General features: G+C 43.6%; 2 protein-coding genes across 4 annotated transcripts in view; both read right to left on the bottom strand.

The window, feature by feature from the left end:
• Nfatc3 (nuclear factor of activated T cells 3) overlaps nucleotides 1-11,333 on the bottom strand; it is a 72,585-nt gene extending 61,252 nt beyond the window's left edge. For both annotated transcript variants that reach the window (XM_055621141.1, XM_055621142.1), the window contains exon 1: nucleotides 10,992-11,333. In XM_055621141.1, coding sequence (XP_055477116.1) covers nucleotides 10,992-11,094 — 103 coding nt within the window. In that variant the 5' untranslated portion in view covers nucleotides 11,095-11,333. The remainder of the gene's footprint in view (nucleotides 1-10,991) is intronic.
• Nucleotides 11,334-17,134: 5,801 nt separating this feature from the next.
• Dus2 (dihydrouridine synthase 2) overlaps nucleotides 17,135-22,651 on the bottom strand; it is a 38,472-nt gene continuing 32,955 nt past the window's right edge. For both annotated transcript variants that reach the window (XM_055621162.1, XM_055621163.1), the window contains 5 exons: nucleotides 22,455-22,576; nucleotides 20,637-20,786; nucleotides 19,151-19,238; nucleotides 17,974-18,047; nucleotides 17,135-17,674 (listed from right to left, as the gene is read on the bottom strand). In XM_055621162.1, coding sequence (XP_055477137.1) covers nucleotides 17,437-17,674; nucleotides 17,974-18,047; nucleotides 19,151-19,238; nucleotides 20,637-20,786; nucleotides 22,455-22,576 — 672 coding nt within the window. In that variant the 3' untranslated portion in view covers nucleotides 17,135-17,436. The remainder of the gene's footprint in view (nucleotides 17,675-17,973; nucleotides 18,048-19,150; nucleotides 19,239-20,636; nucleotides 20,787-22,454; nucleotides 22,577-22,651) is intronic.

Below are 22,651 nucleotides of genomic sequence, written 5' to 3'. Positions count from 1 at the left end.
GTAATACTAGCACGAATGACGCTGGGGCAAAAGGATGTAAAATTCAGAGAGAGCCTGTCTCAAGGGTAAATAGACCACCCAATATCCTCCTCTAGCTTTTGGACTTGTGCTTGCACAAACACACACAAATAAACAAGTTGTTGAAAATACATTACAGCTTGAATATGAAAATGTACTACAAGAGAAAATAACAAAAAGTAAGGTAATATATTCCCATATTTTCATAATAAGCAAAGGCAATTCACATAAGGCATTCAGCCCAGTTTGATGGTATATGCCTGTAATCCCAGGACCCTGGAAACAAAACCAAAAGGATCACAGCAAGTTCAACACCACCAGCCTAGTCTACACAACAAGCTGCAGGCCAGCTTGGACATTCAGAGTGAGACCCTGCCTCAAAAAACAAAAACAAAAAACAAAAAACAAAACAAAAACAAAAACAAAGCTGGGCATGGTGGTACACACCTTTAATCCCAACACTCAAGAGGCAGAAGCAGACAGATCTCTTGAGTTTGAGGGCAGCCTGGTCTACAGAGTGAGTTCAAAGACAGCCAGGGCTACACAGAGAAAGCCTGTCTCAAAAAAAATAAAAATAAAAAAACAAGCAGGGCTACAGAAATAACTAAATAATGTCTGTGGAGGTCAGAAGAGCATACTAGATCCCCTAGAACTGGAGTTAGAGATAGTTGTGGGTGCTAGGAACCTAACCTGGGTCCTCTTCAAGAGCAACAACTCTTCACTGCTGAACCATCTCCCTAATCCTTCATATTTCCTTTTTTTAAAAAAAGCTTTATTTATCTATGTATATGAGCACTCTATCTGCATATATGCCTGCATGACAGAAGAAAGCATCAGACAGAATAGGGAATCAGATTCCACTACAGATGATTGTGAGCCACCATGTGGTTGCTGGGAATTGAACTCAAGACCTCTGGAGGAGCAGCCAGTGCTCTTAACTGCTGAGCCACCTCTCCAGTCCCCATCCCCTTTTTAAAATGGTGACTCAATTTAATTAGGGTTACTTGAGGCGAGAGTGAGTTATTATTTAAAGGAGCATGAAGAGCTTACTGGTAGTGACTCTACCTTAAAAAAGGTTAAGATCTCATGAGTCTCTTCCCTTAGAGCATTATTTTCTAAAGTGAGTATTTTTCCTACTTGTCACTTTAAAGAGCATGAAGGGATTTGTAGAGAGACCTAGTCTCAAAAACAAAAACAAAAAAATCTAAAATCAATGCAACTTCAGAGCTCTAATTCTACCCATTTTTAATTATGATAAAGAGTATCATAATTAAGTCCAGGACTGACACTGCCTGTAATCAAAGGATAGCCCAGAGATAATAACCACCACCAAACATGGTTAGCCAAAATAAAATAAAAATAAATTCAATAATGATGTTCTGCTATACTCATAGATCAATGACTAGTCCAGTCATCATCAGAGAGGCTGCCTCTGGCAGATGATGGAAGCGGATGCAAAGACCCACAGCCAAACATTAGGCTGAGACAAAACCCAGGTTGGAGGTCTCCACCAGGTCACCAGGTCCCTCCCCTCAGGGCTCATGGAAGAGGGGAGGAGGAATTGTGGGAGTGAGAGGGTCAAGGGCAGCTGTTGAGCATGGCCTACAGAATCAACTAAGCAGGGTTCATGGAAGGGAGGGATTTGGTGGAAAGGGAAGGTGGGGGTAACTAGGAGAAATGGAGAGAGGAGAAGCTGGGGTTAGGATGTATTGTATAAGAGAAAAATGAATTAATTATAATAAAAGAGTAGAGATGGTAAAAAGTTCACCCCAAATTACAAAATTACACACACGTAACACACCACACATACACTTGTTTTTCTAGACAGTGTTTCTCTATGTAGTTCTGGCTGTCCTTCTAGAACTCACTTTGTAGACCAGGCTGGCCCAGAACTCTGAAATCCATCTGTCTCTGCCTCCCAAGTACTGGGATCAAGCATATACCACCACTGCCTAGCTAAGAAATAACAAAAGTCAAAAGCACTGACAAAAAGAACTTTTGACAGATGATCTCACATTAAAAACCAGGCTGACCTAGAACTTACCATGAAGCTAAGGTTAGGCTCAAACCCCCAGCAGTCCTCTTGCCTTAGCTTCTCAAAACACAGAACTGCAGACATAAAGCCATTAGGCTTGGCTGAAACGTGTGTTTTAGATGCAAAAGCTCTTACCTGCTGCTAGCAGCAAGACATACTGAAACTGTATATTTTGTAGGAAATGAAACTTTTAAGTTACTGCTTATGTGTGTCTGGGATTTTCAGTCTTTCACTGAATTACAGTTCCTTTCACACACAAACACCAATGTGTTAACCAGAACTTTCCAAACAAAATTCAGCTAAAGGTAAGCTATCAATTCACAGGCTATCTTACTTAAATCTTGTATCTCCAATTTTTTTTGTTGTTGTTGTTGTTTTGCCAAAAGCTTGCCAACTACAAGCAAGTAGGAAAGCCGCATAATATAAATGTATACACACAAAAAAAGCTTGCTCTTGTTTGTGTCTCTTTTTAAGCTTCCCTAAATAAAATTCACTCCTCTGTTACTTGAACCTCATATGGCATGTCTGGGCAAATTTGATGACTTGGATTCAGTTTTAGAAGCCAGGCTTACTGCCAAGTCTGCTGTGTCTATTCTCCTTAGCCACCAAGATAGCTTTAAACGCCTTCCTTATTCATGTTACTGCTGTGGCCAAACTACAGCATACTATCCAATAGGGCTCAAGATACTCAGGTTTCCTACCTCTTGGGAGTAATGTGATTGCCCTCACTGCATTATTGCTTCCTCAGCCCCATCCCTACTTAAAATAAAATATTTTCAACTACCAATGATGAGAAAGAACTGGTAATACAACTCACTATCTTCTTTTTAGAAGTTTTCATTTCATAGATGGAGCTATAACCAGAGTTATATCATTCAAAAAACGCCCTTGGATTAATCATACACTTGCATATGTATTCATGTACGCACGCCCATATTCTGATTAATAACTTTTTAAAAAAGGATTTTTATTGTGTGTGTGCACATACACGTGTGAAGGTGCCTTGAAAACCAGAGAGATGTTGAATTCCCACACAGCTAAAGTTTCAGGTGGCTGCAGACTGTCCACTGTTGAACCAAACTCCAGCCCTCTGCAAAAGCAGCAAGCACTCTTAATCACTAAGCCATCTATTCCAGTTTATAATATCCATGTTTATGACTGAAGAAAAGCAAACAGTATAATTTCTCTCCAAAAATGTCCTTCTGCTTAGACTTAACTGGAAAAAATAAAGCAACCCTCAGAAGCAGCATCTGAACTATACCTTCCATAAAAATAACTATGACTCCAGTGATCTATGGATGCTACTAAAAGAAGTCTTAACAAAAAGTAAGATTTTTAAGCTAGAGATAAACTTTAGTTGATAGCCAGTGCTTGTCTAGCATGCAGAAGGCTCAGGGTTTTATCTCCAGTACCACATAAATTGAGTGTGGTACCCTGTAACCTCAACACTCTAAAGCAGGAGGATCAGAAGTTCAAGGTTACCTCTGGTTTACAAGGATACATGAGATCCTGTCTCAAGAAAAACAAAACAAGACAAAACACATTAAAGTTGATTCTGATGTACCCCACGCTAGCCTTGGACTTGATATGTAGCTAAAACTGGCCTTGTACTCTTGATCCTCTTGCTTTTACCTCCCAAGTGCTGGGATAACAAATGTACACTACCATACCTACCATTTTATTCTATAAAACTCTATTGAACTAATATCCCAGAATACTTGCCAAAATATCTCATCTGTATTAGCAAATGATTAGACCTTAGAGAGTATAGGAATAACAAAGTTTTTAAAGTTGTAACTCTAGGCTTAGGTATTTCTAGGTTTACATGCCTATAATCCCAACATTTGGGAAGCTGAGGCAGGGTTAAGAACTGAAGGACAAAGTTGGGCATGCACGCCTGTGATCCCAGCGCTTGGAAGCAGGGGCAGGCAGATCTCTGTGGAGTTCCAGACCAGTCTGGTCTACAAAGGCTACACAGAGAAACCCTGTCTTGAAAAACCAAAAAAAAAAAAAAACAAACAAACAAACAATAACTAAAGAACAAAGTAGCACTGAGGAGGTAGAGACCAGTGGATCCCTGTTACACAAAGAAACCATATTTCAAAACAAAACAAAAAAGAAAATTATCTTTTGAGACAAATCTATGTAGATCAAAAGATAAAGAAAAAGGATGGAACACCTATTTAATACCAGTGTTTCCTATGAAACAAGATAACCAGCAGCTACCTCAGGCTACTACAGCTAACCTTCCCTGCCATAGAACAGGGTTCCCTCAAACCATGAACCAAAGTAAATCTCTGAGCAACTGGGAATTCTGAAGAATTCTGTTTCAGTTCTCTGAGATACTGCTTGTGGATGCTTGAGAAAGGGATGAAGACTCTTGTCAGAAACATCTGAACTGGAAGAACTTAACCAGAAGCCTCAAGACAAACAAGCCTAGGGCAGGCTCTAACTCCCACAGGGAAACACTGAGTAATGTAGACTGCTCTAAAATTAACACAAAGTGAGGCCTTTCTACCTTTTTAAGTGCCAAGTCACTATCTCCAGGAACCTGACTATTTTCATTGTAAAATATTTTAAAGAACAATTTTCACCTATTTCTGGAGGGCTGGAGCTAAAAGAAAGTTCTCTGAAGACTGGTACAATTTCAAATTGCATGGCAGACTGAAGTGAAATCAGTAGCAGTATCATTAGAGATGAGCCTTTAGAAATAAAAAGATTGGGGGTGAGGGGGTGCATGCCTTTAATCCCAGCACTTGAGAGGCAGACTCAGGAGGGTCTCTGAGTTCAAGGCCAGCCTGATCTACAAAGTGAATTCCAGGACAGCCAATGCTACTCAGAGAAACCTGTCTCAAATAACCAAAACCAAATAAGTTTTAAAAAGAAAGAGAGAAAGAAAGAAAGAAAGAAAGAAAGAAAGAAAGAAAGAAAGAGAGAAAAAGATTGCAAAATTAGCAAACAAAATAAGCTAACAAAAATCACACAAAAACAAGGCCCATTCCCAAACACAACATGATGAAAACAAATGAATGTGGTCCAGCCAGGTGTTTGAGCAAGTAAAAGTGTTTGCCTCCAAGTCTACTGTCTGAGTTCAATTCCTGGAGCCCAGCACTGCCTCTCAAGTTTGCCACAGACCTCTGCATGCAAGCCGTGGCAGGGCATGCACAGACAAAAGAAAAAAGAAAAAAGAAAAAATTTTAAGATGAACATAGTTTGTTTTATTGGCTTTTTAAATTATTGTATGTATGTATGTATGTATGTATGTATGTATGTATGTATGTATGTATGAATGAATGAATGATGCATGAGTGTAAGCATGTGCTTGTCACAGCGTGCATATGGAGGTCAGAAGACAATCTTGGGAAAAGGTTCTTTCCTTACATCTTTACACAGAGTTCAGGGATTAAACCCAGGTCATCAGGGCCTTCTGACTGCCATGACATCTCACCAATCCTTATTTTATTGGTTTCTGGAGACAGAATCTAAGGTAGCCCAGGATGGCCTCAAATTTCTTTAACTAATAATTAGCGGCTAACCTCGAACTCTTGATCCTCTTGTCTTTACTATCCAAGTCTTAAGATTATAGGTATACATCATCATGCCTAACATAAGATCAATTTTAGTCAGTCTGAGGCAGGGTTTCTCTGTGTATCTCTGGCTGTCCTGGAACTTGCTCTGTAAACTAGACTGGCCTCAAACTCAAGAGATGTTCCTGCCTTTGCCTCCTGAGTGCTCTGATTACAGAAGAGTGCCACCACTGCCCAGCTAGATCAATGATTTTAACAAAACAATTATCACTCTCACTTTCCCACCCCTAACCCCACTGGGTTTTTCCTCATTCTCACTAAAATACTCTTGCTCACTTACCTCTATCACACAACTTTGCTAGGATCCCTAGGAGCATCCTTCAATCCCTACCAAGAAAAGTGTGAAACAAACAGAGTATCAGCAATGCATGCTGGTCCACACCTGGAATCCCAGCACTGAAGAGATAGAGGTAGGAGTACAGGAAATTTAAGATTTTCTTCAGCTACACCAAGAAAAAATTCTAGGTCAGCTTGGGTTACAGGAGACCCTTTCTCAAACAGACAGACAGATAGAAGATAGACAGACAGACAAACCAGCTAAACCTGGTGATACACTCCTTTAATCCCAGCACTTTAAGGAGCAAAGGCAGAAGAATCTCTATGAGTTCCAGGCCAGCCAGGGTTACATCAAAAAAAAAAAAAAAAAAAAAAAAAAAAAAAAAAAAAAAAAAAAAAAACAAAAAAAAAAAAAAAAAAAAAAAAAAAAAAAAAAAAAAAAAAAAAAAACAACAACAACAACAAACAAAACAGTAAAAACAACAAAAAACCTAACCACATAAAGTCAAGCATAATGTTCTATGCTTGTAATTCCTGTATTTGGAAGATGGAAGATCAGGAGTTCAAAATCAGTCTTGGTTATACAACCCAGCTTGGCATACACAAGACCCTATCTCAAAACAAAACAAACTCATACAAGAGAATATTAAACTATTCTTCCATGTAAACAGTAAAATGTTAAACACTGACTCAATCACTCATTATAATCCTCACTGTATCTACAGTCTACAGAAAAAAAAAAACTAGTCTACTGTATGAAAACATGAATTAGCAGCAGCAATCAAATTCTTTTATGATACCTAATAAGTTAGCTGTACAAATATTACAGAAAATCCTAAAAAGCAACTTCCCTTTTTACATCTTGACTTTAAATAGCCAATCATACTTGTATGACTATTGAATCAAAACAAAATAACACCAGTATTTATACAAAGAAAAGAGCTAAGTGTTGTTATAAAGATCTTCCAAGGAACCTAGATTAGATTTCCAGTACCGACATGATGGCTCACAACCATTTGAAATTGCAGTAACAGAGGAATCTCATACCAACTTATGGCTTCTAAAAACACATATATATGGTGCGCAAATATACACAAAAACATCCACATATATAAAATAAATGTTAAAAACATTATAAAGACTAAAATAAGAATATCTAAAACCAAATACTTCAACACATGTCAGTTTTTATTTTAAAAACATTTCTTTTCTTTTTTTTTTTTTTTTTAAAGATTTACTTAGTCCTTACATATACAGCATTCAGTCTGAAGGCCAAAAGAGGGCACCAGATCTCATTATAGATGATTGTGAGCCACCATGTGGTGGTTGGGAATTGAACTCAGGACCTTTGGAAGAACAGCCAGTGCTCTTAACCTCTGAGCCACCTCTCCAGCCCCTCATGTCAGTTTTTAAAAAGGATTTTATTATTTTAAATCATTTGTGTATGTGTGAGTATGTGCATGTGAGTGCAGATGTCCTCAGAGGCCAAAGGTGTGAGATCTCTCTGGAGCTGGAGTTACAAGCAGTTGTGTGTTGCCTGACATGTGTATTAACCCATTTACAAGATGAACAAAAGCCTTGAGTGAAAATAAAAACTGAGCTGGGCATGGTGTTACAGGTCTGTAATCCCACATAAGGGAAAATGAGACAGAAGATTATAAATTCAAGGCCAGCCTTGACTACACATAAGACTACCTCAAAAATAAAAAATACTGGGACATTAGAAGAGAATTGATGAAAGACATAGTAAATGATATTGAATATATAATCAGTGATAGACAAAGTAAAAATAAGGTAAATTACAGCCAAAAGCTGTATCTAAGGAAAATATCCTCAAGTTTACACATAAAAAAAACCCGTGTAGTAGGAGTAGCTAAGGTAGTTCAAGAATAGCCTGGGCTACATAAGAAACTTTCTCTTTAAAAAAAAAAAAAAAAGTATATTCAATATTTGATAAGACTATATAAAGTAAATTTCTTACAAAAATACATTACAAAGCAGAGGTATTTCTTCTCTTTAGAAACAGCAGTAGATAAGGTACTACACATAACATAGCATCCATTTCTTCTGGTGACCCTCATTTAGGACTAGAAAGACAGCTCAGCAGTTATGAGGACCCACAATGGGGGACTCACAACTCTCTAGAACCAGTGGGAGATGGAGACAAAAGGATTGCCAGGGCTCATTGGCCACCAGCATAACTTTGAGTTCAGTGAAAGATCGTGTCTTCAAGGGAATAAGGCAGACAGTGATAAAGTAGAAAACACTGCTCTTCCTTCTCTGTCCTGTGTGCACCTGGACACACACACACACTAAAGCACACACACAAAAACTTTGAGTGTATTAAAGCTTATGTGTTGTGGAACACTCTCAAATAAACAAACTGAAACTGAAAGCTAGGCACGTGTAGTAAGACATGCCTATAATTCCAGCATTTGAGAAGAAGTAGGAGGATCACACGAGATGGTTCCAAGTAAGAGTCCAAGGTCATTCTCTAGTACACTGTGAGAGCAGGACAGCTAGGAATACACAGTATGGTAAGACTTTATCCAAATAAATAAGAACAGGAGAGAGTTCAGTAGGTAATGTAATTGCTTTGCAAGTATTAGGATCTGAGTTTGATTCCCAGAAGCTACGTAAAAATGCTGGGAGTGGTGATACAGGCTTGTAATCTCTGCACCGGGAGGCAGAGACCTCTCCATATTAGCATCAAAGTTGGTGTGGTCTGCCTGCCTCTACTTCCTCTTAAAGTACTGGGTCACAAAGACTCTATTTACTGGGATATATGGTCAGTTTGAAGCTAGACACTAAGGAAATACAAAAAACAAACAAACAAACAAACAAAAAACCTCTATAGAAAAAAACAAAACAAAACCTCTATGTAGACCAGGCTGGCCTTGAACAGAGCTCTCCATCTACCTCTGCTTCCCAAATACTGGGATTCAAGGTATATGCCACCATGTTCAGCCGCCTCAAATAACTTTTCAAAAATCTTTTCACTGTACGGAAATGCCAATTTGCTCTTACTGTTCTCAAACCTTCAGATAAATGTAGAACCAAAGTAGGCCAAAATTACCAAGATCTGCTATGAAACTGACCTATAGGCCAAAGAACCAAAACAATGCTAATTATCATGAAAAAACAGTGAGTACTGATTCAAAACCTAAGTGGGATTTACTCATTAAAATTCCACAACTGTATTAAATAAAATAGTTGGGTATGGTGTCTCACATCAGTAACCCCAGTGCTCTCAGAGGCTGAAGTGGTAAGAACACTTCCATTTTGAAGTCAGCCTGAGCTACACAGTGAGTTCTAGGCTAGCCTGTGATACATAGTGAAATACTGTCTCAATAAAATACAAAGATAAAGTTTACTTTTTTTTAATATGAATTTCACTATAATGTGAAACAAACATTCTTAAGAAAATGAGCACTGAATACGGTGGCACACGCTTCCAATCCCAGCACTTGGAGAAGGCAGGAGACCACTCTGAACTAGAGTTCTCTATGAAAGAAATCATAAAAAGAGAGAGAGAGAAAGAGAATAAGAGAGAGGAAAAAAGGAAGGAAAGAAGGAAGGAAGGAAGGAAAAAGAGGAAGAAAACCTAGAACATTTTAAAGTCGGCTTCTGGTAAAAATAAAATTGTTCATGTTTACTTTTGGGAATTCCAATTACAAATCAAGTAACAATTTTTTTTTCCTAAAAAGTCACTCACACAAGTTGTTTTTATTTTTTCAATCTCTGTAATCTAAGTATAATCCAATACCATACTGTCCATAAACCCCACTTTTTCTGTTTGTTTTCAGTTTGCCTAGTAATGATTATTTGGGCTATCCATCTCTTTCATTTATTTCCTAACTTCCTTCAGGAATCTGAGACTTTTAGGATCAAAATAACAGTATCCAACGAAGTAACCCACTAGTACCTTGAATATAAGTCTGGCTCAAATAGTGCTAATAGAACTGAAAAGAAACACAGCCAACACTTAACTCTTGTAACTATTTATTACACTGAAAAAGACCTATAAAGGCTGAAAGGAACTAATAAAATAGGTATTGTACCACCTAGACGTTCAGCTTACCAAAAAAAAAAAAAATCTTTTAATGCAACTCTGGGGAAAAAAGTCTATTAGACTTTCCTTAGTGTCTAGCTTAAAATATATCCCAGTAAATAGGGTCTTTAGCAGCATTTGTAACTCAACGTTTGTTTGTAAACCAGTAACTCACTGGAAAGAATACATAGGGGTTCTCTTGCATATGTAATAGGGAAACTGAACTTAATGAACCACACTATTCCTAACCAGGTCACAAGAGAGAGTTAGGTCCCCAGTCATCATCCTGTTTCTATTTCCTGACTGGTTTGACCTGCAAGTATTATGGTGCCCGGCTTTCCCAACTTAAGATCTTTAAAATATCTTCTGAGAAAAGCTTTTTCTTAAAACAAAAGTTAACTTCTAGAACATTCTAGAGGGAATTATGAAAAAAAAAAAAAAAAACACAAAAAACTACCTTGCTTTGTTAAAAACAAAAAACTCCAGAAACACTTTGCTCAAAAAAACAAACAAACAAAAACAGTTTTCAGAAAAGTCCGTTAGAGTACACTTGAGATTAGGTGTGGAATTTGCCCAATTGGACGCTAACTTGAACGTGTTACTCTCCAAAATGTAGATTTTTAAAAATACAAACGGATTTTTAAAGGGTCCTACACTACACGAGTACGCGTCTTTCACGTGAAGACTTCCACAAACAACCCAAAATCGGCTAAGTGCGCTGACTTCTCGAGGACGCTCCTCGGCACCGCGCTGGCACCGCGCTGGCACAGCAGCGACAACCAGAAACCCTCCTGGGGCTCTGGCCCCAACCCTCAGCCTCCAAACCCCGGGCGCCCGGCCGCCACCGGCCTCTCGGAGTCGAGTTCCCTGACTAGTTCGTTCCCAGCCAAGCCGCTTCCACGTCGCCTGCAACCACACGCCTCCTCCTCAGATTAAACCCGGCTTCACTCAGCACACGCACGCCCCGGGGGGACCGGGGGGAAGGCGAGCTGGCTCGGGGGCGCGGGGAGGGCCCGGCACCCACCTGCAGGCCGCGAGACCTGGGACACCGGCGCCGGTGCCCCGTCCTCGCCAAAGACGAGTTTGAAGTCGAGCTCGTCGTGGGCGCCACAGTTTGCAGTAGTCATCGGCGTGGCCCGGGGTGCAGCGGCTCCTCCTCAGGCGGCCGCGGCGGCTCCTCAGCGCCGCTTCATGCTGGGCCGCGCCGGCCGGGAGGTCGCGGTTTCACTGCAAACTTTCCGGGCGGCGCCCGCGAAGCCAAGCGTTCCGTTCCGACCTAGAAAGCTGGCCGATCGCCCCGCCACGCCAGGAGCCGCCACCGCCGCCAGTCGAGGGTGCCTAACAGCCGCGGTCGTCTCGACCGAGGCTCCCCGCCCCCCCCACCCCCACGGTCGCGCCGCCGGCGCGCTCCCGCGCCCTGCGGCGCGCCCAGCCCCGCCCCCCGCCGCGCTCCCATCCGCCCGGGCGGCCCATAGGCCGCGGGCTCCGCTGACAGTCATGGGCCCCGCCTCCTCGCCGGCCTATCGCGTGAATCCTTTGCAAGGAGGAAGTCAGGTGACGGGGAGCTAGCGCGCCCTGCTCCCTCTCGGGAGTTGTAGTTAAAGTCTAGTTCTTCCGCAGTCTGTAAACCGAGATCAGTGCAGGGCCAATAACGCAGTCTGATTAGATTGGGAACCCCGTTGGGTGGAGCTCACGTCGGGAAGTGGGTAACAGAGCGCTAGGGTATGGGTATCAGGATGTTTGGCCCCACGGAGGTACTTTTCTCTTACGCCCGAGTTTAGAGAGGATATGTCAGACTACCCCGATTCCCTGTGCACCACTCACCCCCGAATCCCTCCATACCAACTTCAATGGCGGAATCTCGAGATGGTCAGGGATTGGTTCGAGCTTCTCCGTACGTTGGGGTGGAGCTGAAGGAAACCTTGTGAGACGAGTCTGGAGTCGATTCTGGTCCACCCCTGCAGCGTGGTGCCCCGCCTCAGTAGCTGTGCCTTTGTCTCCAACTAGCCGGCGCAGATAGCTACTATCTGAGGACCCTCGTGCATTCTAGGTCCCACTTAAATCAGAGAAGCCAGGTCTGGTCCCAGATGGAAGTTGGGCAGACAGAGAGGAAAGGCTCTTTCTTGACTTCTGCATCCCAGTACACAAGCATGAAATTGAGAGGTATTGTGAAACCGGAGCCAAAGGCAGCGTATAGGAAGTGACACTGTCAAAAGAACCCGTTTACAATCTTGGCTCCATTTCAAACAGCCTGCCTTTCCCCGGTGAGACATGAGATGGCCCAAGACACCATCCCTTGGAGTCTGGGGACTCACTCTTGTTTACTTAGGGCATGATTACGAGAGGGAGTTGGGAGAAGCCAGTGACCACCTCCCCCACAACAGCACTTCTTACACTAGTCACAAAAGCCCCTGGAAGCATGAAGCAAACTCAAGCTCCTTGCAAAGAACTCTGTATCTCAGTGATTCCTGGGGTACTAAGTGAGCCCTAGGGTGTGCCCAACTAAGCCTAGGGTCAGAAAAGCAAGGAATATTCTGAGTGAGCCATTCATCTTGGACTGGCTCATTCCTGCTCAAGGCTTTACGCCAGTACTTACGCCGAACCTGGAGATAGAACGATAGTCTCTCTTAAGAGTTGGAGAGAGAAATAGCAAATATATAATTACTGTGCAACGAGATTAGAGCTGTGATAGGAGCTCTGAGGACATTCAACACCCACCCACACACTACAGAGCCTCGACAGGATTCATAGGAACTGGAGACAAAAGATGAGCCAAGTTTGTTCCAGAGAGGGAACAGTGGGCAGAAGCCAAAGGTGATTGTGGATGGATGGGCAGAGTGCAATAGGTCACTGTGTGATTCTTGGACTTTATCCTGAGGATGGTAGGCAACCATACTAGGGTTTAAAGCAAGAGGCTAAAAGAGTGACTTCTATAGAGAACACTTGACTCAGGATATTAAAAGCAGCAATCAAGCAGTAATCAAGGAAGAGGAGGCAGTCAGGCTTGATGGCACAAGCCTCTAATCCCAGCACTTGCAAGGTGGACAAAAAGTGTAAGAAGCTCAAGTGAGTTTGAGGGCAGCGGGGGGGAGGGGGGATGAGATCCCATCTCAGTCTCAAAACAAACAAAAATGGAGGAGTTAATGTGTTAGGTGGATAAAAAAAAAACTTCTCATCCTGCCTTTAAAGGGGCTAACTAATAAGCTTGAATATGAAACTAAAACACCAAATGCTATGTCAGCTCTGCAGCCTTTTGCCGGAGACAGGCTTACCAACTAGATTGCATGATCTCCCCAGTTATACTTCACCTAAATCTGGTGAATTGGGCTAAACTGGAGGCAGCAGAGTGAGAGAGAAAGAGAGAGAAAGGGAGAGGGAGAGAGTGCGCACTTGCTGTTCCAGAGGATGTGGATTTGTTTCCTAGCACTGACATGGCGGCTCACAGTGATCTGTAACTTTCAGGGAACCTGATGCCACCTCCTGGCTCGACAGGCACACTTGTAGTACACATATATACAAGCAGGCAAAACACTCATGCACATAAAGTCAAAATAAATAAATCCTATAAAAAACAGTTATGTGGCCAGGGAGGCAGAATGTAGACCCTGGCCTGCCAATTCCTACACTTCATAAGGGACCATAGAGAAGCTATGAATGGTTAGAAAAAGTCACCCTTATTGAATGCTCAGCAATAGAACTTTTTCCCAGACATTGAGTACCTGAGAATATCTAGAAAGGGGTCATGTTGTAGGAAAGGCTTCTGGCTTTGGGTAAACTAACATTCTAACATAGAGTGATAAAGGCTCATCAGAGGTAAGAACTGGTTGCAAGAAACGAGCTACTGTCTGTAAGAAAGGCAGCATGAACCCTGTTGGGCAGGGGTAGAGGTGGGGGTAAAGGAGAGATGGAGAGAGAGAGCACATGAAAGAGTGGCTAGGATCCTGTAGGCCATGAAGATTCCCCCCAACACACACACAGATACTCCCCTCCTCCAGTAAGCATACTCTTCACTGCGTCCCCTCTGATTTCCCCCCAGTGCCATTGCTCATCATCTGTTCTGTCTACAGATCTCTCAGGGAGCCTGGAGGACCAGAACAGTAGAACCCCAGTGTAGACAGAGACGGAGGCCCTTTCCCCTCCCGTGTAAATTATGGCCCAGGCCTAAGAATCAAGAGAAACGTTTTTCTTTCATCTGTTGCCATAGGTGTGGTCTTGGGACTCTATTGCTGAGGCTTCTTTTATGCCTCAGAGCCATAGGATGGTCGGTCAGCATAGCCCAGCCTGGTCCCTTCTTTCATACTAGGGAAAACCTGGAACCTTCAAGTTTAGAAATTCTTCCTCTTGTGCCATATACCCCTCCTACTCAAACTCCAGACTCTTAGTTTGCTGTGCCCGATCTTTACCTCCATGCCAATGCTGGCCATAGAACAAAGGATTGCCCCTGAGTAGCTTCCAGTTTGGATGAATAGACCAGGTAACCTGGTTAGCTGCTAAAGTCTCGGAGTACTGAGAAGCCAGGCCATCACTTTGTCTCCTCCTGCTGGACTAAGGGTTTGAACTTGGTCCAGAGAGCAGTCTCCAAGACCAGAATCCTAAAAGGAGCAGCACCTGGGAGAGCTTAAGCCTGTGGGAGTTAAGGCCAAAGATTCCCCCTTATCTTTCTCCAAATCAAGCTTCTTTCTGTATCTCTGTAATCCCCACCAACCTATCCAACTTTACTCATCCTCCTTCTCATGGATGTATCAAAAGCATTTATTCTAGGCAAAGTGTGGTGGTACACATTTGTAATCATAGCACATGGAGGTAGCTGCAAGAGGATTCCCTTCACATTGGAAGCCAGCCTGATTTTACATAGCAAGTTTCAGGCCATCCAAGGTTACATAAAAACAAAATAAAACAAACAAACAAACAAAAACCTATCACAGAATAAAAAACAAAAATATCTGTCACTAGGGATATAGGTCAGGTACTAGAGCAGTTGGCTGGCCTTCACAAACCTCTGGATTCAATCACCAGCACAACATAAAACTGGAAGTAAAAATAAATGTTAAAAAGAAAATTCTGCCAGGCAGTGGTGGTGCATGCCTTTGATCCCAGCACTTGGGAGGCAGGGGCAGGTGGATCTTTGTGAGTTTGAGGCCAGCCTGGTCTACAGAGTTCCAGGACAGGCAGAGAAACTCTGTCTCAAAAATAGTAAATAATAAATAAAAGAAAAATCTGTTAAAGGAGCTAACAAAATGGTACTTGTCACACAAGCCTGATGACCTGAGTTTGTTCCCTGGAAAACACATAAAGATGGAAAGAAAGAAATGATTTCATGAAGTCATCCCCTGATAGCCACATGCACTCCCCCACACAGAGTAATAAATAATAAATAAACAATAAACACATACAAAAAAATACAGTTCAAGGCTAACTTGTACTGCACAAGATACTGTCTCAAAACAAAAGGAAACAACACAACAACAACAAAAAGACCCTCAATAATGTGACAGGCTAAGAAGGATGCTTCAATCAAGGACATAAATGGTTGGCTACTACCACTACTCCTAGAAGGGGTTGAGAACTCTTAAAGTGAATTATTCTGAGGCTAGACATGGTGAGACAGTACCTTCAGGCTTGACAGGGCCTCTCAGTCAGTCCCAGATCTTGGGCAGGTCACTGAGTTCAAAGCAGACATCACTGAACTATGCTATTGCTAATGAACAAATTGTTTGAGGATGAGACAACACAATTGCCCAGAATCTTTGCCAGCGTGCCCCATTATTGTACACATACTAACCAGTCCCTCCTTGCTGGCTACAAACCTCTCTCCCCAGAGCTCCTCCCACCCTCCTGAATACAGCCTGCTTCCTGTGGCAGCCTTGCCAGGGAAGGGGTTTCCCCAGGAAAACTACTCTAGTGGGAAAAGATGCTTGAAATCAATGCCCTGGGCTACTTAAACTACACTTGATGCTCTGTCCCCAAAATCCTCTTCCGCATGCCTGGAAGGAAGGGATCCTCTGGGGCCCCTGGTCTTCCTACTTCCAGTCTAAGTATGAGAAAAGGTAAAGGGAAAATTTTAAAACAGGTTTAGTAGAAACAAACAAAACCAGATGCAAACTTTCTAAATCTGGATGGCTGAGATCAGATCAAGACTATCCTTAGTGGACCCCTACCCTGACAGGACTGGAGCAAAAAGGTAATAAAGTAGTCTCTCAGCAAGCAGAAACACAGAGCCACATAGTACCTCATCACAAACCAGTCTCATACATGCAGAGGACAATTGATGACTGGAAGTGAGTTACCCAAGGTCAAAAGGTCAGAGGCTCTGTGAGGCCTCTGGGAGTATGGTATCTTTAACTGAACAAAGAAGAGCTAGTACGAGTATAGATGGAATAAGGCAAAGTGTACTCCACTAAGCCTTTGATTCAGAGACAGGCAGGGGCTGCAGGCTGACACAGGGCCTGACCCTGGACCAGCCTGCCAAAAAGCCATGAGGCTGTCCCAGGGGACAGGGAAAGACAGGTTTGGTCTAGAGGGGAATCGTGCGCCCATATAGCCTGGCAAAAGGAAGCTCACACAGCCTGTTTACAGCAGAGGAAATGGGGGTGGGGCAAAACAGAGCCCTTTGGTCAGGCCACCCCTCCCGGCAGAGGAGTGGGGAGGCCCCAATAAATGTGTGGGAGCTGTTTGTTTGCATCTCACAGCCAGGAGGAAATTAAAGAGAATCTACCACTTCCTTCCACCTCAGGTGGGATTGGGGTGGGGAAAGTGACAGTGTGATCTGTGACTGCTGCATTAGACAAAAGCCAAATTGCTGCCATCAGCAGCCTACAGGTGTCCCTGTCCTGAGCAGGCACTTCATCAGGTCTGAGTTAAAGTCAGTTGTAAGGTATAAAGGAGACTCGGGCCCTTACCCCACTCCACTAGACTGGCCCTTTAATGTGATATCAGACCCCCTTGTTTTTTTCCCTGAGATTACACAGAACCTCTCATCAGGAGAGTCAACCAATGATTAACACCTCAGGTTTCCCATCATTAAAACGGTTTCTTGGTCCTTTCCTGCCTTCACCAAAATCCAGGGGACCCCAAAGGTCCACTTATTCCCTACACGATCGAGACATGCTTTGGGAAGCTCCAGCTCTGCACAGAGGGTAGAAGACATAAATCCAAGGTTGAAGCAGCTGGCTTTGGGTGAGAGTCCAGGTGTCTTTATTGCACGAACCAATGTCAAGTTAGAGGTGAGGCCTGAAAACCTTGTTGTCAAAACATTCAGGTCGCTGGGAACTTGGCTTAGCCATTCAGATCTATGAGAGATAGTATGACCCCTGGACATTCCTTGGCACTTGTTTCAGGCTGATGGCCTGGGCCAAGACCTCTAACTTCTGCAGGTCAAGGGCCGGCAAACTGTCCACTGGCATCCTGTTTAGGTCCCAGCACCTATAACCACCTTCCTATCAGTCCCACACAGGCGACCAGGGTAGGAGTCAGCAGCCTTCCAGGAGCTTCTCTTCACTACTTCCCAAGGTTACAAATGGCTTCTTGCATATTTCCTCAGCTAGTGCTGGCTTCTGAACTCTTGGGCCCCCAGGGTCTTGATCAGGAGCCTCTCGTTTGCGTTTGTTCAAGGAGGGACTCTCCTCACCGAGCCGACCCTCAGGGAGGCCCTGGCTCCGCAGACAGACAATGGCTGCAGTCTGCTCTGCCAGTTTCTTGGACTTGTCCCTGGTAAATGAAGCTAAGATTAATAAAGTATCCCTCTTCTGGCAGGTGTAAATGCAGAGAGAACACTCATATACGTAAAATAAAGAAATTTAAAAAAATTAATAAAGCAAGCAAACAGCAGGTATACAGCTTTGAAGCCCTACCTCTACACATCCTTTGAAGAGATTCTGATAAACCTGCTAAGAGGGTTGGTCATTCATCATCAGGACCCCCACACACAATGTACCCAACTCTCCCAGACCAAAAGTAGACTTGGAACCTGACACCATCAGTCTCAGAACATCTGATGAGACACTTACCACAAGGTGGACTGGTACTTTTTTTCTGCAACAGTGACAACAGAGCAGAACATGCGATCTATAGGTCGTTGAACCTGGTGCAGAGAGAAGAAAGGAAACAGGGTAGACTGCCCACCTGTTTCATCACAGAATGAACACATAAATAAAAGGGAAGTACTTCTTTCCCCTGCACCCTTGCTTTTGTTGTTTGTTTGTTTGTTTGTTTGTTTGTTTGTTTTTGAGACAGGGTTTCTTCATGTAGCTCTGGCTGTCCTGGAAATTGCTCTGTAGCCCAGGCTGGCCTTTAACTCAGAGATGCACCTGCCTTTGCCTCCCAAGTGCTAGGATTAAAGGCCTATTACAGAACCACCAGGGCTAGTACTTCTAACTTAAGTCAAATGAAGGCTGCCTGACCACATGCTCCGCCCATGTGAAAGTACCTGCTGCAGCTTTCAGGGAAAAAGGCAGTTATGCAAATTGACAATGATATCAAGTGTGTCAGAGTTCTGTCAATGCACTAAACAAAGGGCCCTTATCTGCACCTGTCTCTGGGGCCTCTGCCTACTAACATCTATGTGGGACAGTTCCCAGCAGAAAGGGGCTCACCAGATGGCAAAAGACTGAGAAGGGACAAGGGTGAGGGCAAAAAAGGTACAGATGTATGGGCAGAGGAGTCAAGGAATGTGGCTGGAGTAGAAAGCTGAGTGGAAGAGATGAAAAAGCAAGGTAGGTGGGGGGGTCTTGTGTTCTGAGGAGTTGGTACTTTGAACAAAGGAGACAGAGGTTAGATTTGTTTTCCAAAAGTCACTCTGAAAAAGGGGAAGTGTAACACTGGAGGCCAGAAGGCCAGTAAGAAAGACAGAGCAGTCACAGGGACCAAAGGAAGTAAAGCAAGATTATCTCAAGGTTTCTACCCCAGGGTCCCTATGTATGGGCATAATTCTGTGCCCCACTGGCTGAAGCCCAATCCAAAGATATATCTGCCAGAATTGGGTGATACACCCAAGGTTGGAGGTAAGAAGCTATCAGCAACTGGCCCTACTACCAACATCATATGTACATCTATGGAAAGGAAGTTCAGGTGCTAACCAGGCAGCCTGAATCTGAGGATAGAGGCTGGAGGTGGACCAGGGTGATGACAGCAGTGCAGGAAACACTGTGGCTGGATGCTAGACAGGCAACAGCCAGAAAAACTCACTGTTTCATACACAGGCTGAGGCAACTTCTCTCTCCGACACCATTCCAGCAGGCACATCTTGGGGGTAATTTGGGGTGGGTATGCTCTCCTAGGGAAAGGAAAAAAGAATAGTTAAGGCCCACTCACCATTTCTACTTTAGCCCTTAGCAATAGCCACCAATCAGCCACTGATAGCTGCTCCTGAAGAAACCGAGATATCAGGCTGCTGCCCCAAGGCTCTTGTGTCTACACCCTTCCTGTTCTACCAGCAGTTGCAGGCCAGGTTTTCATCTAAAGGGAAGATGGGCTTCTTCATGTTTGCAATAATAAGGCATGCATATGAGACAACTCCTAGTTCTCTGAGCTGCAGCCTGGAAAACAGCCTTCAATAGCCAGCAAAGAAGGTTCGCTTTACCTTTCAAGACAAGATCTGAGGGAATGGGTGGAGAAAGGAGTGGAGGTGGCTTTATAGTAGACTCAGAGCTCTAGCTTAATACCCACTATGATTCTATCTGCTTGAGTATCAGGGTTATCTGCTCTGCTTTAGACACAATAAACTCTGGCTGCAGAGACAGTCTGTGACAGGGTGAAAAGGACATGATCCAACTTCTACTGGGAGCTCCCTCTAGCATATGACTGCCCAACAGCTGTCCTTTTAACCCCACCTCAAGCCCTTGGCAGATTAAGACCAGCTCTTGATCTGGGTATGGAGACTAAAGAAGGCTCAGACCCGGATGGCAGAGGGCAAGAATGAGGATACCATTCAAAGCTGAGACACAATGTGAGGCAAGAATCAGACTGAGGCTCCTGCCACCTAGGGAGGGCACCCCTGGCCTGGTGAGGGGCAGGGTGTAGGCAGGAGTACAGAACCAAATAAAGGCAAGGCTCCTGCAGCCATTGAAGAGCTTGGGGCAAGCACAGGCTTTGAGCAGCAAAAGACACATATCCCTGTTCCCCTTTGTGGAAAGGAAAAAAAATGGAGTTCAATTCTGTCTGTCTTAGAAAAATATGCTCTGACCAGTGCTGCCTGAGCTTTCAGGGACAGTGTTCCCTGAGAGCACCCTCTCTTTGGGGGCATGAGGATAAGAAGTTCAAGGTCATCAGTAGCTACATAGTAAGTTCAAGGTCAGTCTGTGCTACATGAGACTCTGTCTTAAAAAATACAGTAACAATATCTGTGGCTTATCCCTTGAATCTCAGCACTCTGGAGGCAGAGGGAAGTGGATATGTGTGAGTTCAAGGCTAGTCTGGTCTATATAATGAGTTCTAGGACACCCTGAGCTATGCAGAGAGATCCTGTCTCAGGAAAAAAAAAAAAAAAAAAGCAAAGCAAAACAAAAAAACAAACAAACAAAAAATAGTAACAAAGGTACCTTCTTAGGAAGCTGAAAGCTAAGAACAAGCATCCACACTAAGGTGACCTGTAGTCCCTAAGTTTGACATTATTCACATATAACTACCACTAAAACCCCAAATCAACAAGCCCTGTAATATTCTGGAAACCTACCGGTCAAACCTGATAGCCATCTTAATGATACCAGAGGTGTCTTCAGCTGGATCCTCAAAGGCCTCTGGAGTCTTGGCTAAGAGGTCAGCTCTCCGGGCATCGAGCTCCCGAACGGTCTCCTCATAGAAGACACCCAGGCCAAAGGCCTCACTATAGAGAAAGTGGTGGAGCAGGATAAAAACCTTAATGAAACAGAATCCGGGGTACTACAGGAGCCCATGACCCTACAACCAAGAAACTCCTGAACCACATATAGCAAAACCACCTGAGTCTGACCATCAGAACATAATTCTTACACACCCTAGCATCTGCCTAGACTGTAATGTAGAGAATGGATGTGAACCTTTCAGTATGAACAATGGAGGAAGCTTGGGCTGGGGAGAAAAGGTTCCAGAGGTTACCCCCACCATTCTCTGCTCTCTCCCAAGGATGATGTGACCTATCTGTGTGATCCATCACATAGATGGATGTACTCAACTAGCTCATTCTCTGCTCTTGCACACACAGATGGATGTACCCAACCAGCCAGCATAATAGAGAGGATCTATACTGGGATATACATAGTATCTTCATGTGGGCCTATGAGAGGAAAAGACAAAGGCCTAGGACTGACTGATTCCTCACTATCCATGGTTACCATGGTCCTAATCTGAACCACCCAAAGCTCCATAGTTACATTCTCTTTTGCAATTCACAAAACACTGATACTCAGTTGTTTGACCTATATGGGACAGGATGAGAACCAGCACCACAAGCAAAGGAGGGAAGAAGGCTTCTGGAAGAGCTTTGGCTTCTAGAAAAAACCCTACACATGGATCACTGAAGGCAAGTATGATTCAGAAAGCCTTAGAGGATGGAGGGTACAGGCAGCCAAGGTTAGGAGAAACAACCTTTAAGACAGAGGACCCCAGGGCTAGAGAGATAGCTCAGAGGTTAAGAGCACAGGCTGCTTTTCCAGAGGTCCTTGAGTTCAATTCCCAGCAACCATATAGTGGTTCACAACCATCTGAAACGAAATCTGGTGCCCTCTTCTGGAGTGCACGTGTACATGCAAACACACATTGCATACTAAACAAACAAACAAACAAACAAATAAATAAGTAAATTAGGGGAAAAAAAAAAAGGCAGAGGACCCAAATCTGACTTATAGCGACAGTAGACAGGAAGCTGAAAGAGCTGGGATGAGGTTAAGCTGCCCAAAACCTCCATGTGTCAACCACCTGATCTGAAGCTGTACTAGATCTGAAGCTCCAAGCCTTCTCACCAGTATAATGGATGTTGGCATGTGTCAAGAGCTCCATTCTAAAGTTCACCCCATCTCTCTCTCTTTCTCTTTTGTTTTTTTAAGACAAGGTTTCTTTGTGTAGCCCTAGCTTTCCTGGAACTCACTCTATAAACTAGGTTGGCCTCAAACTCAAAGATCCACCTGCCTCTGCCTCCTAAGTGCTGGGATTAAAGGCATGCACTACCATCACCCAGCAAGCCTTGTCCCTCTTGACCACTCGGGCTTTTCTGTTTGTTTGCTCTTGTTTTTGTTTTTTAGTCTGGCGTGCAAAAGACCCATTAATAGAAAAACTTCTTCCTCAAAAATTCCCAGGCCTATCTTTTGCCTTTCTCTATTATAATAGCACCCTAGCTACTAAAACTGTCGAACAATGGAAGGCTTCAAAGCTGTGAAAGTACCCTTCTACAAAGCAAAACTCCTACACATATACGTTCAGAAGTTGCGTCCCTGGTCGCTCAGCAAAATAAGCTTAGGGATCAAGATCAACCCTGGATCAAGTGTGCAAGAATAGATAGAGACCACCGTACTCTTACCAGATTTCCTGGGAAGACTGGGCAGCATGAAGCAACCTTCCCTGGGGCGACTCCAACTGTTCCCGCAGCATCTGGCACAAGCAGTACTTGGTGTTGGTGTAGTGGTTATCATACTGCACTGCCTGAGAGGAGAACCACCATGAGCTCACTAGCTAGCAGCAAACGCTGAGATCTCAGGTAGCCTCCGGCAGGAAGGA

This window comes from Psammomys obesus, unplaced genomic scaffold (assembly GCF_907164565.1).
Source record: "Psammomys obesus unplaced genomic scaffold, mPsaObe1.curated_primary_1811, whole genome shotgun sequence".
In the NCBI taxonomy this organism is placed as follows: domain Eukaryota; kingdom Metazoa; phylum Chordata; class Mammalia; order Rodentia; family Muridae; genus Psammomys; species Psammomys obesus.
This window is presented reverse-complemented; position numbering and strand designations above follow the sequence as displayed.